The sequence below is a fragment of the Cyrtonyx montezumae genome, unplaced genomic scaffold (assembly GCF_038088225.1).
Source record: "Cyrtonyx montezumae isolate F1298 unplaced genomic scaffold, pur_monq_1.0 scaffold_21, whole genome shotgun sequence".
Taxonomy (NCBI): Eukaryota; Metazoa; Chordata; class Aves; order Galliformes; family Odontophoridae; genus Cyrtonyx; species Cyrtonyx montezumae.
In genome coordinates this window covers 2967723-2981627 of record NW_027071948.1, presented here as the reverse complement: position 1 = coordinate 2981627, position 13905 = coordinate 2967723, and the positions used below count along the sequence as shown (strand labels likewise).

Genomic DNA, 13905 nt, shown 5'->3' with positions numbered 1-13905 from the left:
GAGTCACACAGCAAAAAAAGGATTAGAGAGATGGATGTTAAAGGTGCGTGCAGAACAGATAGCTGTCTCCAGCTTACATCTTCTGGGCTTCAGGGGAAGGAAGTCTTTTCCATTTGTCTGATTCTGTCTCTGAAACACTGTGATGTGATCAGGAGGAATGCTGTGGGTCTGTTTTGTGCCGTTGAAGCCCTCTGTTGCAATCTCCCTCTGCTGTGCAGCAGTTAATCCAACACTTGATTTCCTTTGTGCTAAGCTCAGCATCTGTATTTGAGTAATAGTAACTGCAAATAAATAGATAATCAAGATCCTTGGATATATTTTTATTCCAAACAGATTATGCTGCTGTGTTACTGTGTGAATACCATTCTTACTAATTTGCACAGACGTAATGAACATAGGCACAGCATCTGAATTGGAGTAGAGCTTAGAGATGGCACTATGCAGTTAATCTCCTCGCCTGTGTTGGCAGTCACACGGACCTGTCCTGGAGGCTGCTGGCCCACTTCCCCATCTATCCCCTCCATTTCCACTGCCTCCCTTCCAGCTCTTTTCACATCCCATGTTTTCATCATCCTCACAGTTCTCACCCTGCTCTTGTCACCGTGACTGTCACGGTAAGAAAGGTGCTCATGTTGCAGAGATGAGTTGAGGTTCAGTGTGAGTAGTGCAGTCTGTACGGAGTCGGTGTCAGCAGTGCCTGAGTGCTCACCCCTCCTCTCGTGTCGTGGCTGTGTAAGAGCACAAGCACCTGTGTGTGTGTGTGCCATAGGTGTTCCAGGCTGCTCCGTGGGATGTTTCTGCTGGGTGCAGCCTGATGCTGGGGGTGGTTCAGATATCGCTGCTGGAAAATAGGACTTGAGCTGTGTATGGACTTTACTGGAGCTGCAGGTCGGGGTGATGCCGGGATTTGCCTGCCTTTGTGTCCCTGACTCCGTGAGTTGCGGGAGGCGGCTGAATTTGCGCATCAGATACTGTTTCAGAATAGCGCTGCTCCATCGTCACCAAATGTATCCAAGGGAATTCTGTTTTCACCCGGATACACTCTGCCTTTACAGTCTGTTTGGCCCTTTTCCAAAGGGAGTGCGTGGTCCGTGTCAGCTGCCGGGCACCGAGCCCACGCCGTGGGGTTGTTGTGCTGTCACAGCACCGGGGTCACGTTTGGGGGCTGGTGTGCATCCCTGGTGCTGAGCTCCAGCGTGGCCAACACCACTTCCAGCTGCTGGATCAGGTGGGACAGGGCTGCCCCCCTCCCACCGCGGCCTGCCAGCAGCTCTTCAGGCCTCCCCATTCCCAAGCTTTGTTTTGCTCCTGGCTCGACGTCTTGTGAATTGTTCCCTGCATGTTTGGCATTGCTGTAACTGAGGAAATTGCTGACATAGTTGTTTTAATCTGGAATCCCCCATCAGCTTTGTCAGACAACCAGCCGGCTTTGTAACGGAGTAAACAGAGGGAGGGGGAGGAAAGTGCTTTGTGCAGAGCTGCTCCGCGGGATTTGGGTCGGGATGGCAGCGTGGGGATTTGGCTCGCTCCTTGACAGTGACTGGCTCCTGTGTGACATGGCTCGGCTGCTTGTCAGCCTTCCAGGTGCTGCCTCCTATTTATTCTGACAGCTTTACCAGCTGAGAGAGGTGGGCACGCCAGAATTCACGTACAAAAATAGATAGGTTATGAATATGCATCTTTCCGAAGAACCTTGAAGTTCTGGCAAGTCTTTTTTAGATCAGTTAAAAAGTTGGAAAAGACGATGATTTTATTTTTTTTTTTTCCCCTGTGGAATTGTAAAATTGGGATTTTACACTTAGCAGGAAGAAATGCAGTGCAATGACTCTTCTCAGCGGTGCGCTTTGATTTGGGGCCTTCGTGGAGCAGGCTGCACTGTTAATGGCTGGCTCCCTTCCTCCCTTTTCATGTGCTCAGTGGAAGAAAGCCCATTCTCGGGTGGGAGGATCCCCAAATCTGAGCACCTACAGCCCTGTTCGCTTTCATTGTGGCCTGGGAGGAATTCACTGGTGTGGGAGGTGCTGCAGCCTGAGCTGCGGAGCGGTCGCCTTTATAAAACTGGGGACTGCAGACTGCAATTAACTGTCATTAATTTTGTTGAATAGAAATATGTTCCATTTATTGTACAATCAGGAGCCAGGCTTGAATGAGTTTAAATAGATGAAATCTAAATTATACTGACAGTCCATTAAACAGCAGCAGAAACCCTTTAAAGAAAATGGATTCGCTATGATACCAGTTTATAATAAAATCATTTGCCAAATAAGAACTACAGTCCAGGCATCAGGAATACTCCTGTGAGCCTCAAATGAGCACAGTAAATTGCTCGAGCCATTTATTGCAGAGCAGGGCTCGACGTGTGCTGCTCTGCCGGGGAGCGAGCAGCATTGCTTGAAATCTGCTCAGCAGGAAGTGACAGTGCGAGATCAGCACGGCAATTTGTTTGCTGTCATCCATACGGGGGAAGAGAGGCAACTGCACAGCTCCCGACCTGTCAGCAGCAATATTTTTCTAGCTGAAACCACGGATGTCGCATTCACGGTGCGTTTCTCGTTGCATTTCTGTGCCTGGCATTAAACCACTGTGCCCACGGCGTTGCTGCAGTTGTGAGGTCTGTTTTCCATCGCTGACCTTTGTTTGGTAACCTGTGTTTAGAGCACTGAGAAAGAGTTGAGGTTTTCCTTTTCATTTCTTGCTTTTTTTTTTTTGGTGCTGGCGGGGCAGGGCTGCCTGGGTGCTTGTGGAGGAAGGCTCCCTTCCTCATCAGAGTGTTAATGGAGATAGAGCAGGAGGGACAGGCACACGTGGAGCATGGCTGCAGCATGCTGGGTGGCTGCAGAAAGTACTGCTTCCCTGGACCTGCTGCCTCCCCTGCTAGCTGCTGGCAGGAGATGCACGGACTTGTGGAACTTGGTGCCTGCCCAGCCCTGTCTTATTTCACACTGTGTATAACAGTGACTGCACGTCTGGAGCATCATCTTTCAGCACACACGACTCTCATGTAGAATATCCAGAGAGCGAAGCGAGGAGGGGGGGGGGGGTGTGCAACCCAGAGAACTGCTGGGGTGGCGGAGCTGGGAGCAGGGCTGTGCTGATGCCTTGCCCCAGTGGCTTTCAAGGAACCTCCTGGAAGTGTGTGCTGCAGGGCGTTGTGCTTGGATGGCACGAGTGCTCTCATTAGCTGAAACCCAACAGGATTAATTGTGGAGATGGCTGCAACGCAAGCTGCTGTGTTTAAGCTGATAAAGGCTCCTGTGCTCAGAGAGATTGTTTTGTGCTGTTGTTTTATTTTTTTTTAACCGAAAGATCTTTAAATCCATGTATGCCAGCTCTAATTTTAAAAGCAGCTTTCAGTGTGGGAATATTAAAGTAACCCTTCAGAATCAGGGCACATCTGGTGAGTGTCACGAGCCCGAAGGCGTAATGACTCCCTGCCATGTGTCACAGAAATCCTTTGCCTCCAGTGGGAGGTTTTACACAACATGGGATGGATAGAAAGCAAATGGAGACAGGCAGCAAGGCCCACTGACTGTGCAGGGAACATGGGGTTTCTTGCTCTCTGTTGTCCTTGCAGTGGGGAAGCTGGTATTTGTTGGAAAGTCAGTGCTCATGGGATTATGTATTGCTGTTGAGCAACCTCTGTGGACACTCACTGAAGTGAGTTTAAATGGAGAAATGTATGGGAAGTTGTTTGTAGTCAGTTTGGGGTTTGTTGGTCTTTCTGAAGTGGAAAGCACTGAGTGTTAGTAAAGACAAGTATTAATGGTACGTGTCTGAAATATGCCTGTGTTGTGAAGCCCTTCCTAGGATGAGGTACTGGTAACTGTCTGGAATTTCAGAGCTGGCTGAAGGCAGGAGGGCATACAGAGATGCACTGCTCTGTTACACTGCTGATCAGTAACCATTCAGGGCCCAGTGGGCATCTCTGATCTGTGACTTCAAGACTTCCAGCTGCTTCTCTTGGAGAAATGGGACATCAGAGTTGTAAGAGATGCTCAGTCCCAAAGCAGCCGGAGCAGTAGTGCTGGGAGTTGGCTGATGTTACCCAGGTCTGTGCACACTCTGCAGAGCTCAGGCGCTGCACAAGTCTGTGGTCGGTGCAGCAGCACGTGGCAGTGCAGTCAGGTAGGGAGTGACTGCTGTTGACCCACGTTAGGTGTTTTTGTGGGCACAGTTGCCTTTGGGAAACGATGCACAGCTTTCCTTTGTCACCTGGTCCACAGAGCTCTTCTTCAAAATGATGCATCTGTGGTTTGGATCTCTGGTAAATGCAAGTAATTGCATTTTATGGTGAGCTTTGAGTGGCTAATGCGGACGCATCCATAACTGTTCCCCTTCTGGCATTCTTCCAGTTTCTATCTCTTGCAGCATTGCTTTACACCTGAATTAACTTGTTTTCTTATCTGCACGGCCTGGATTGCTCTGCAGGCATCCGAAGGGGATGTCATCTTTGTTTTTTTTTGCCCTTGGCAGCCAGGTGTGCCTCTCTTCCTGCACTGAGTCAGGGTTTGCTGTGCCCGCGGGTGCAGCCAGGTTGTGTTCCTGGGCTTTGCAGGCTGTTGCAGAGGGATGTTAGGGTGTGCCGAGGAGAAGCTGAGCTGACGTGAGCAGGGTCAGTACGAGGAGGAGGAGGTGGAGGATGAGTTTGGTCTCAGCTCCCAAGGAGGTTGTGATTCTCTGTGGGCGTTCAAGGATTTGGGGTAAAAAGTACTACGTGAGTTACGAGTCAAGCAGATTACAGTTCTTCTGGTGTTGATGGTTGATTACATATATGATATTTGAGGCTTTTAAAATGCACATATGCATGCTGTTGCAACAGCTGCTACTATCCTAGCTCGAAAATATGGAGCTTGAAATTGGTCATTTGGGAGAAGCAAATTTTGCTCTATCTGAATGGGCGTAATTCTGCGTAATTGTGCAGAGACACTGGAGAGGTGGTTGTTTAAAAATGTTTATAATTTTCCTATTAAAAATGGAAAGAAAGAAAAAAAAAACAACAAAAAAAGCCAGGATTTTAGTGCATTTAACATCCTCTATTTCTTTAGAGACCGTTGCTGCATGATGCTTGGTTTGTCACACTGCAGATGGTAGGAAGCAGCAGCATGGACGTGAGGTTGGGCTGCTCAGCAGTGATGGGGAGAGCTGTGAGCTGTGTGCTCTGCTGGGCCCATGGCACGTGCCCCATGGTGGCTGTGTTCTCTGCACTGCAGGCAGGGAGGGATGCTGGAGCAGACTGCCTTCCTACCCACCCTGAGCTATGCTGACGTTGGTGCAGTGTGTAATCCAGATCCTAATCCCCCATATCTTTGATTCTTATGTGAAATAAGCAATGTGTAATAAGCAAAGCTTAAAAGAGAAATCCATTTTGTCAAGCTCGTCTAACTTTATTAAATGCTGCTGCGAAATGATGAGTGGAGTGTTTTTTGATGGATGGAGACTGGCGTGGTGAAGAAGCCCACTGGGTAGTGCTGCATGCAGGAATTTGGCCCTTGTAGGTTTGCTTAGCTCCTGTGGCTGTGATGGGCAGCGAGGAGAGGCTGCTGGAGGAGCTGGGGAGGATGCTCTTCTGTGTTCTGAGTACTCGTGGCTCACATACATCTCTGTTTGAGATGAGATCTCTTCTGGGAACTTGTGCTCTGTGGCTTTAGGCTTTTTAATTCAAGGAATTGCCTATCGCTAAATAGTAGTTGTGCTAAAGGGATTTTCTTTTGAAGAACAGGAGGGCCTTGGTAACCTTTTCCCATTTCTCTGGAAACGTTTCTCTGTTAAAAGCCTGAGCTATTTGAGCTGTCGCAGCAAGGTTTGGGTGACAGCTGAAGTGATTGCTTTTAGCTGCTTGCTGGCTCTCTGGGGATGGGGCCACGGCGAGCTGGGGCTGTCAGCGAGGAGCTCCTTGCAGTGCAGAAGTCAAGGTGACCTTCTGCCCAGCTTTGATGCTCATGTGCTCTGACACCAACCTGATTTGTAACCTCCTGCAGACCAGCGTCTCTCCTGGGCAGCCCTGAAAGCCTGGGTCAGTAAAACCGAGACAGCTCTGCGTTGCAATTCCTTCCAGTGGGTATGCAAACTGAGCTGTCCGAATCTGCAGTCTTACACTGAGACTTGAGAAGGTGAAGATAAGGAAAAGGAAGATGGGGGAAAAACAATCCCATGCTTAGATGTTAAGTGAGCAGTAGAGAAGCCACAGCCATTTCGTGCTCTCCCTCCTGGTCCTGCCTCTGAGGTGGGAATGGATGGCTGTGGTGTAAGCAGAATGGCTCTGGGGTTTTGCAGGGTGTGAAGCAGGGTGTTAGCTGTGCTTTCACATGTGCCTTCTGAAACTCTAAGACTTTTAAGTATTTCTCTATAGGAATACTGAGGGTCATGGAGAATCCCTTGTGGAACAGCTGGGGTTCTTTGTGTCTTCTGAGGGCAGTCTGTATGGACACCAGGGCTGCCCTAGGGTTGCTGCTAGGATGGGGGAGCATGGATTTCTCAGGTCATTGTCATTAATTGGGCAGTTCCTCCCCCTCCATGCTGTAGTTTCATTCCGAGGTGCTGCTTCTGTTGCTTCTTTAAATACAACAAACCTTATTTTACATCCACCTTGTAGGGTCCGATTGTCAACAGCAAGCCAAAATAATTACTCTGCTTCTGTCGTGTCAAATGTAATTGGAGAAAGCACAGCTCTTCCCCGAGGTAAACCTAATTCAGTGTGCTGCATTTCATCTGCGATTGGTTGCCTTGGTTTTCTTTACAATTAGAGAAAATATGTTGGTGCTGGGTCCTTAATACCAGGTTAACCACAGCAGATTGGATTAGTTTCCCGTCTCCCTTTGATCTGGTTCATAGGTTGTGACGTGGTCATTTTATTAACCCGCTTCAGAGTGGGTCTTGTATGACTTCCTTTTGTTTTCCCAGCAAAATGTCTGCTCAAATCAGAATGATGCAGCTAATTCCCTTATTTATCATCATAGAGCATCTAGTTTCTATTTATGGCTCATACTTGGAATAAATGATGTTATGCAAATGAAACGGTGGCTCTTTCCAAGCACGGGCTGTTTTTAATTTATCCTGTTTTCATGTTTTGTTTTGTTTTTTTCTTTGAGGTACAGAAGTTAATTTCCATTATTTTAAAATCTTGTTTCTTTTAAAGATTGCGTATATATTGAAAGCCGCCGGCCGAACACCCCGTATTTCATCTGCAGCATTCAAGACTTCAAACTGGTAAGAAACATTTTCTCATCTCCTCTTCTTCCTCCTCCTCCTCCTCCTCCTTTTCCCCACCCCTTCTGCAGCGAGGTGGCAATGCCTGCTGGCCTGTGCCTCATCCCGCAGCTCCTCAGCCATCCTGCTAGCTCCTCAAAGAGTCATTCTGCTGCTGAGGCTGAGATCTGTGCTTGTGCAGCTGTAGCTAATTAGGCTGTAGAGTTCAAGTTGTGCTCTGCTTTGTGATAAGGGTTTGAAACTCGAAGGAGTTCCAGCTCTGCTGGGGAGTGGTGGTGGGAGCAGGGGTTGGGATGGGGCAGCTGTGGCTGCTGGTGGGTTTGGGGCTGTGCTGAGCTGTGCATACCATCAGTGTGTGGCCTGCAGCTGGACATCCCCCTCGTTGCCTTCACAGCTTGGACTGCCCATGTGTGTTAGCAGGTGCCTTTGTGTCGGGATGGCATCACGGAGCAGTGCTTGCCGTTCTGGACAGGTCTTGCTGAGTTGCATTAGTTCCCCAGAGTGTTAATAGCAACAAAAGCTGAAGCTTCTACTGTTGCTCTTGGTCTAGTGCAGCAGTAAAAGCTGTTTGCAGAGCTGTGGGCACTGCACCATGTTTTAGTTTTCAGTATGCAAAGGATATGACATCAGCATTGCTGGCAATTGTGTGCGTTTTCACATGGAAATAGTATCACTCCTTTGTTTTCTTTTGCCTCCTCTGAGTTCCTTAATTTTCCTGCTGGATTTTTCTTACTGACATAATGCGTAAAAGGATCTTGTAGAAATGGTGAAGCCAAGAAAAGAGCAAAAAAACACCAAAGCCCTTTGATGCTGGCAGTGCTTGCAAAGATGAGTCTTCAGAGCATTTGTCACTGCTGATTTTACTGTTGGGAAAGGAAAGACGTGCAGTGGAAAGGACACTTGATTTCTCCTCTCCTAGTGCCAGATAGCAACAGGAACAGAGCCCTGTTTTGCCTTCAGCTCAGCGTGTCAAGTGGAGCAGGGAAGAAAAAGTCAACAGCTTTGAAATGTCGCCTGCTAATTAAGGACGTTATCAATTGGGTTACCGTGAAGCAGAAGTTTTTGACTGCACGTTCAGCTCAGCCTACCCTTCCTATTGCTCTGTGCACCACTCAGGTACAAAAGTGGATTTTTACTTCCCCCCCCCCCACTTAGAGGAGTGTAAGCTTTAAAAGGAAGAGGTGTGATAGTCAAATTTTCAAGGTTCTTTTTGTTGTTCAGAACAGCATGATAGGAAAGGTACCACAGGGTACAAACTCAGGTGTCCTTAGGGAAGCTTTGATTTGTCTTTTTTTGGTGGAAGATGCCCCAGCAGGTACAAATCCCTTTGCTTGTACTTAGCCTTGTCACTCCACAACAGTCACTGTGAAAAGCTCCCCTTCTGAATATACCAATCTCACTTTAGGACCCAAGCAAACCCCGTGCTTGTTTAGGATTCAAGCGAAGGGATGGGAGTCAGGAGTGAGGTAACAGTATTCTGAAGGCATAATGTCTCGGGTCTTCTCTGCTATTTTCATCTGCCTGAGCTTTGCTTTACGAAGCTGATGGTATGCAGAAGCTGGGGGAGAGAACTTGTGTGCACGTTCCAGCTTCTGGCTGCATGCTGAGATCTGAGTGCTGGGTTCAGAAAGCAGCTGCCCGGTGCAGGGGCCTTTTGGCTTCAGAAGTTGTCGGATGTGGGGGGATGGATGGGGGGAGGGTGGCAGGGAAAACGCATGGAGGTTTTTCTGTCTTTGGTTTTTGGACAAATGACAAGAGTAGGGCTGGTCCAGTTTCTCTTGAACCCCGTGTCCTTCCTTATTCCATTTGACTAAGAGATTAAAACCTGTTTTCTTAGGTCATACTTCTCAGCTTTTGCCTTCTAATCCGCTTTGCCTTTGCGTGGTTAAGAATTTTGCTGCCCTTCCTGCATCATTGATGGGCACTGTCGGGACATTGCCACGTTGATAGCAAACCTCAGTGGCTGCAGGGACTTGGACAAGCATTGTGTTTGCTCCATGTGACAGCACCTCCAGGAGATGGCTGCTGTCCCTCAGGTGCTGTGCTGGGGGCAGCAGTGCGGTTGCAGAGGTGGAGGTGGTCATGGCAAAGCGTGCCTGTGTTAGAAGGGCATTCTGCACAAAGCTCCTGGCAGTCAGCATAACCCAGCGTAAAGGGAACGTTATTGATTGTTCTGTAGAGGCTGAGAACGCTGCCAAGCCTGCTGTAGCCTGATCTGAACCAGATCTAGTTGGCAGAGCTTCCTCTGTGCAGATCTATTAAGTTCCAGAGAGGCACAGATCTAATACAGTGCAGTAATAGAGCTGCAGGAGGGGGGAAGAAAAAAGTACAGGTTTCCAGACAGCGTTATTACTTTGAACTTCTTTCTACTCTACCAGATGTCTTTGCTAATGGGCTTTTTTGTTAATTTAGCTTTGATGAGGTAGCACTGGTTACGGTGTGATTGAAGTTTGATGCCTGAGACGCTCAGGTTTGTGCCTGGCGGTGTCGCGTGCCGCTGACAGCGCGGCCCTCGGGTGCCAAGGACTTGCACACCTGAGCGTGACCTCGTGTTGTGCTCAAACTGCTGCAGCACATAGCGTGCCGTGGGGCGACCGGCTCTGCAGAAGGGGACCAGCAGGAGGTGGGGGGCTGGGGGAGAGCGTGAGAAGGACCAGCAGCTTGGTCAGCAGCAGCCACCTGCAGCCGTGCCGCTCGGCCCAGCCCCGAGCTGGTGCTGCTAGCAAGCTGCCTGTGTCAGGCTCATGCACACTCACACTGCACACCTTGCCCTCCACCAGCAATAGCGATGATAAATCTGCTCTCTAATCCTGTCCTGCTTAAACCTTTCTTGATATGAGTTTCCAGTGTTTGATAAATGAGCCCAGATTTCCTTTTTAAGGTTTTCCTTTTTTTTTTTTTCTTTTTTCCCTCTGAGAGCCCAACCGGCAAATGGGTTTTAGCAGCATGCTTCTGATTTATCATGTTTCGACTTAATTTGGTGTCACATTTAAAATGCTAATGGGCTCCACTTTGAGTCTGAGCATCAGAGAGAAACTTGCGGTGCTTTTAAAACAGAAAAATGGTGAATTTGCCTTATGAAAGAAAACATTATTATTTGTGATGCGGTTGCCCTTTGTGCCTGTGTGTTTACTTGATTGAAGCATCTTGACGGTGCTGCTTTCTCCTTGAAGCCTGATTTGAATGGAGCGTGCAGCTGGATTGCCCCAGGGCCTTGTAACAATTTATAGTCGGGATGGAAAGGCAGAAGTGCATAAAAAGACAGTTGTGAAGAGCCGCTAGTGCCCTGTAATAGAAAATCTGTGTATGATGACCTTGTCTGTGAGGGCCTCTGGGATCGTTTTACTGTGATCCAAAGGGTTATAAAATGGAAAGGATTGCATCTCGCTGGGAATAGAGGGGAGAAAAGAAATCTGTTTTTCTAAATCATGCGGTGTGTGCTTCCTCTCCTTTGTGTTCCTCCTCCATCCCAGCCCCGTGTGTTGGCTGCAGTTAAAGCAGGGATCCGGCACTCTGTGCTTGTATAGGCACTAATGCTTTGAATGCAAATACCTGGGTGAGGATGCTGTAGCCACAAGCATTTATGTATTTAAAAGCCTCTCTCTGTTTGTAGATGAATTGATGTTCTGTTCCCGAGCCACGGCTGAATTAATCTGCGGCTAATTTTTCCTGGCTGCTTACGAGGCGGCCTGACCTTTCCATTTTGGTGTGGAAAAAACGCTGAGGAGCACAGATTCCTCCTTCTCCACATGGGCCTCCTCTCTCTGCAGCGGGGATGGCTGAGAGGTGTCCTTCCTCCCCGAGCTCCCATCCCGTGCTCACCCCGGCTGTGCAGGACGGCGGGCTGACGGACGGGTGAGACGTCTGAAGGAGCACTGAATTATTTAAGCTCAAGAATTTAGACTGCAAATGAGATTGGCTGTTACGTCTAATGCGAAGCAGATTGAAATGCTGCTGTGATTACAGAGGGGCACGCGTGGGGCAGGAGATTAGTATGAAAATGTGGGCGTGGGGGGCTCGGAGGGGAGCAGCGAGGAGTGATGGAGAATCAGAGGTGACAGTTTAAGGATTGCATGGCAGGAGCTGCGCGGTGATTAAATTCACTGATGCTGTCATTGAGCTGTAAGGCTGAAGATAACATTCTCTCCCTGTGCTGAAAACAAGAATCAATACAAACTCCTTGACAGGAGCTAAATTATTAAATAGAGCCTTTCTTGCAATGTTTCATTATCTGGGATTTACCTCAGCTGGTGATTTGTCAGCAGAGCGGGGAGATTTGCTGGGCATTTTGTATTTAAATCATTCCAGATGCATATGAATCCATTTTGATAATTCCCTTCCCTTTTAAAATGCTTCTCGATAGATTTGTGATTTGCTTTTGCCCAGATGACACTCGGTATTTTCACACAGATTGGAGCTGTGCTGTGCTGTAGGGTGAGGGCTCATCACGGCCCTGCAACCAAAAGTGTGTGCACAGCATCAGGCTGTTCTTAAGTGCTGAATTGATTTGCTTGCCTTTGGTGTGTTAAATTAGCAAGCTGTTGGGAATGCTTTTCAGATGGGGTTGAGCTGTGGGAAGGAGGAGGAGGCTGCTCTGGGTTTGGGGGTTAATGTGCACAGATCTTGATAGAAAAAATAAAGCAGCATTCTCTCTCCTGTGTTGTCTGCCTTGTGAAGGCAGGGCAGAGCATGGCTGTCCTGAGGGAGCTGAACCTGCATGTCTTGGGCTGCTCCCAGAGCTGTGCTGTGCAGGCAGCCATCTCCAGCTCCATAAATGGCATTACATTGCCAAGCCAGCAGTGTTGAGGATTTTGGGGGGATTTTCTGATTATTACTTTTGTTTCCTGTGTAGCTTTCACAGTGCAATGCCCCAGCGCAACCGGATTCATTTATCCGTGGATATCCTATGTCACAACAGCATCACTGCCTTCTGGAAGGGGTGACAGCATCCATGTTTGGGGTTTCAGACACATGGGAACATTGTTGAGAACAAGGATTAAACAGCTGGGAGTGAGGACTGCGTGTACGTAACTTCAGGGCGTGAATCCAGCTCTTCCTCCATTCCCCTCCATCTGCCCCAGATCCGTACAACTGAAATCCAGGCTGTACTGTTTATGGGTTACATATGGGGAAAAAAAATCCTGGAGAATAGTTTTCACCCAAAGCAGAGGCTCCAGGTAAACCCAAAGGGAGAAGGTGGTGGGATCAGAGCAGAGGATTGCTGCCCGTCAGGGTGAAGCTGTTTGATGTGTACAACAGGAAGGGCAATTGTGAGAACAGCGGGGACAAAAATAGGATTGCATGTGGAACGCCGTGCTCATCTGGCAAAATTGCTTTTGTTATTTCTCCCAATTTAAAAGTAGAAGGGAAGGAAGGAAGGAACAATTGGAATAAATCCCATTGACGCTCCCCACGCCCCCATTCTGTTACCAAGAGGTTTGTAATTTGTGCCCAGGAGCATCGTGCACTGCACGACAGCATGATGTGACTGGAGAGGGAAGGATGGAAGTGGTTCCTCTGCACATCTGACTGCCCATATTCTCAGGTTTTATGGCATTTCTCACGATAGCACAGTCCTCAGCACCTTCTGCTTCTTTGCTTTTGTACTGTGTGGATCCCTTGTAGCAGAGGAAAGCTAGTTATTTCCTACACCTGAGACTGAGATCATTGTCTGCTAAATAAATCACTGCTTGTCATCTTAAAACACAGAGAAGGAAAAAATGTTATTTCTGTTTTTTTAATTTAAATATGCATTAAATGGTTCATTTGCTGCTTTACATGTAGGAAGAGGAGATGGAGCTAGAGCAAATCCAGCCGTGTCCTCTGGTGTTGAGTAGTGAGGGCATCTGTCATGTTTAATAACGCTTCTGACCTTTAGGATTATTGCAGTTGGAAATTTTCTCTCTGGTCATTTGGGGGTGTTTGAGTGCTGTCAGCTTTCTGTGCCCGCGCTCGAGTCTCCAAAGATACACTGTTATGCTTCGTGAGCCCGTGAAGATAATTCATTAAGGAAATTTGTTTTCCCACTTTGGAAAGGGGTTTCTGTAGGGAGAATGAGATGTGCATCCCGTCCCTCGATGCTTGCTTTGCCATTTGCTCTCCCCCTCGTGCAAGATGCACCAGGTCAGCTCCACCTGATGACCATGGCAAGTTCTTTTCTTCTACCTAGGGCCTGTGTAGAGGGCATAAATGGGGACAGGGGCTGGCAGCACAGCCTGAGGTGCTCGTGTTTTGCATAAATGAGATAACCCATTCTTCTCCCAGCCTGGGACTCAGAGCAGGGAAGAGGCAGGCGTGTGATGGATGTGCGTTTTTGACTCTGTAGTCACTGAACACCAATCCGTGGAGGATTTGAACTTGTAATTTTGATTAAAATGATTGATTTTTAAATCAGTCTGCGTTCGTTTTGGGCCATTGGAGGGTATTTAAAAGGAAAAAAAAAACTTTAATTAAATTAGTAGCATGTAAGTATCCTGCTCTGCTGTTGAAGTGGAACTTCTGGATTGTTTTGCTTTTCTTTTTTTTAACCTGCTTCCTTCAAGGCTTTGATTCTTGGTATATTTTAAAGTTAAAAGCAATGCAAAATTAGTAAAATAAGCAAAAAAAAAAAAAAAAGTTGTTCCGTGCTGAGTACATCTTAAATTTGAGCTCTTTCCTTTTGGAACGTACACAAGCTGTGCTGTTGTGTAAATCTCTTAA

General features: G+C 47.8%; 1 protein-coding gene across 3 annotated transcripts in view; it reads left to right on the top strand.

Annotated features, from left to right (window-relative positions):
* Positions 1-13905, top strand: part of RERE (arginine-glutamic acid dipeptide repeats) — a 161411-nt gene that overhangs the window by 53020 nt on the left and 94486 nt on the right. For all 3 annotated transcript variants that reach the window (XM_065737992.1, XM_065737990.1, XM_065737991.1), the window contains exon 3: positions 7136-7206. In XM_065737992.1, the coding sequence (XP_065594064.1) occupies positions 7136-7206 (71 nt within the window). The remainder of the gene's footprint in view (positions 1-7135; positions 7207-13905) is intronic.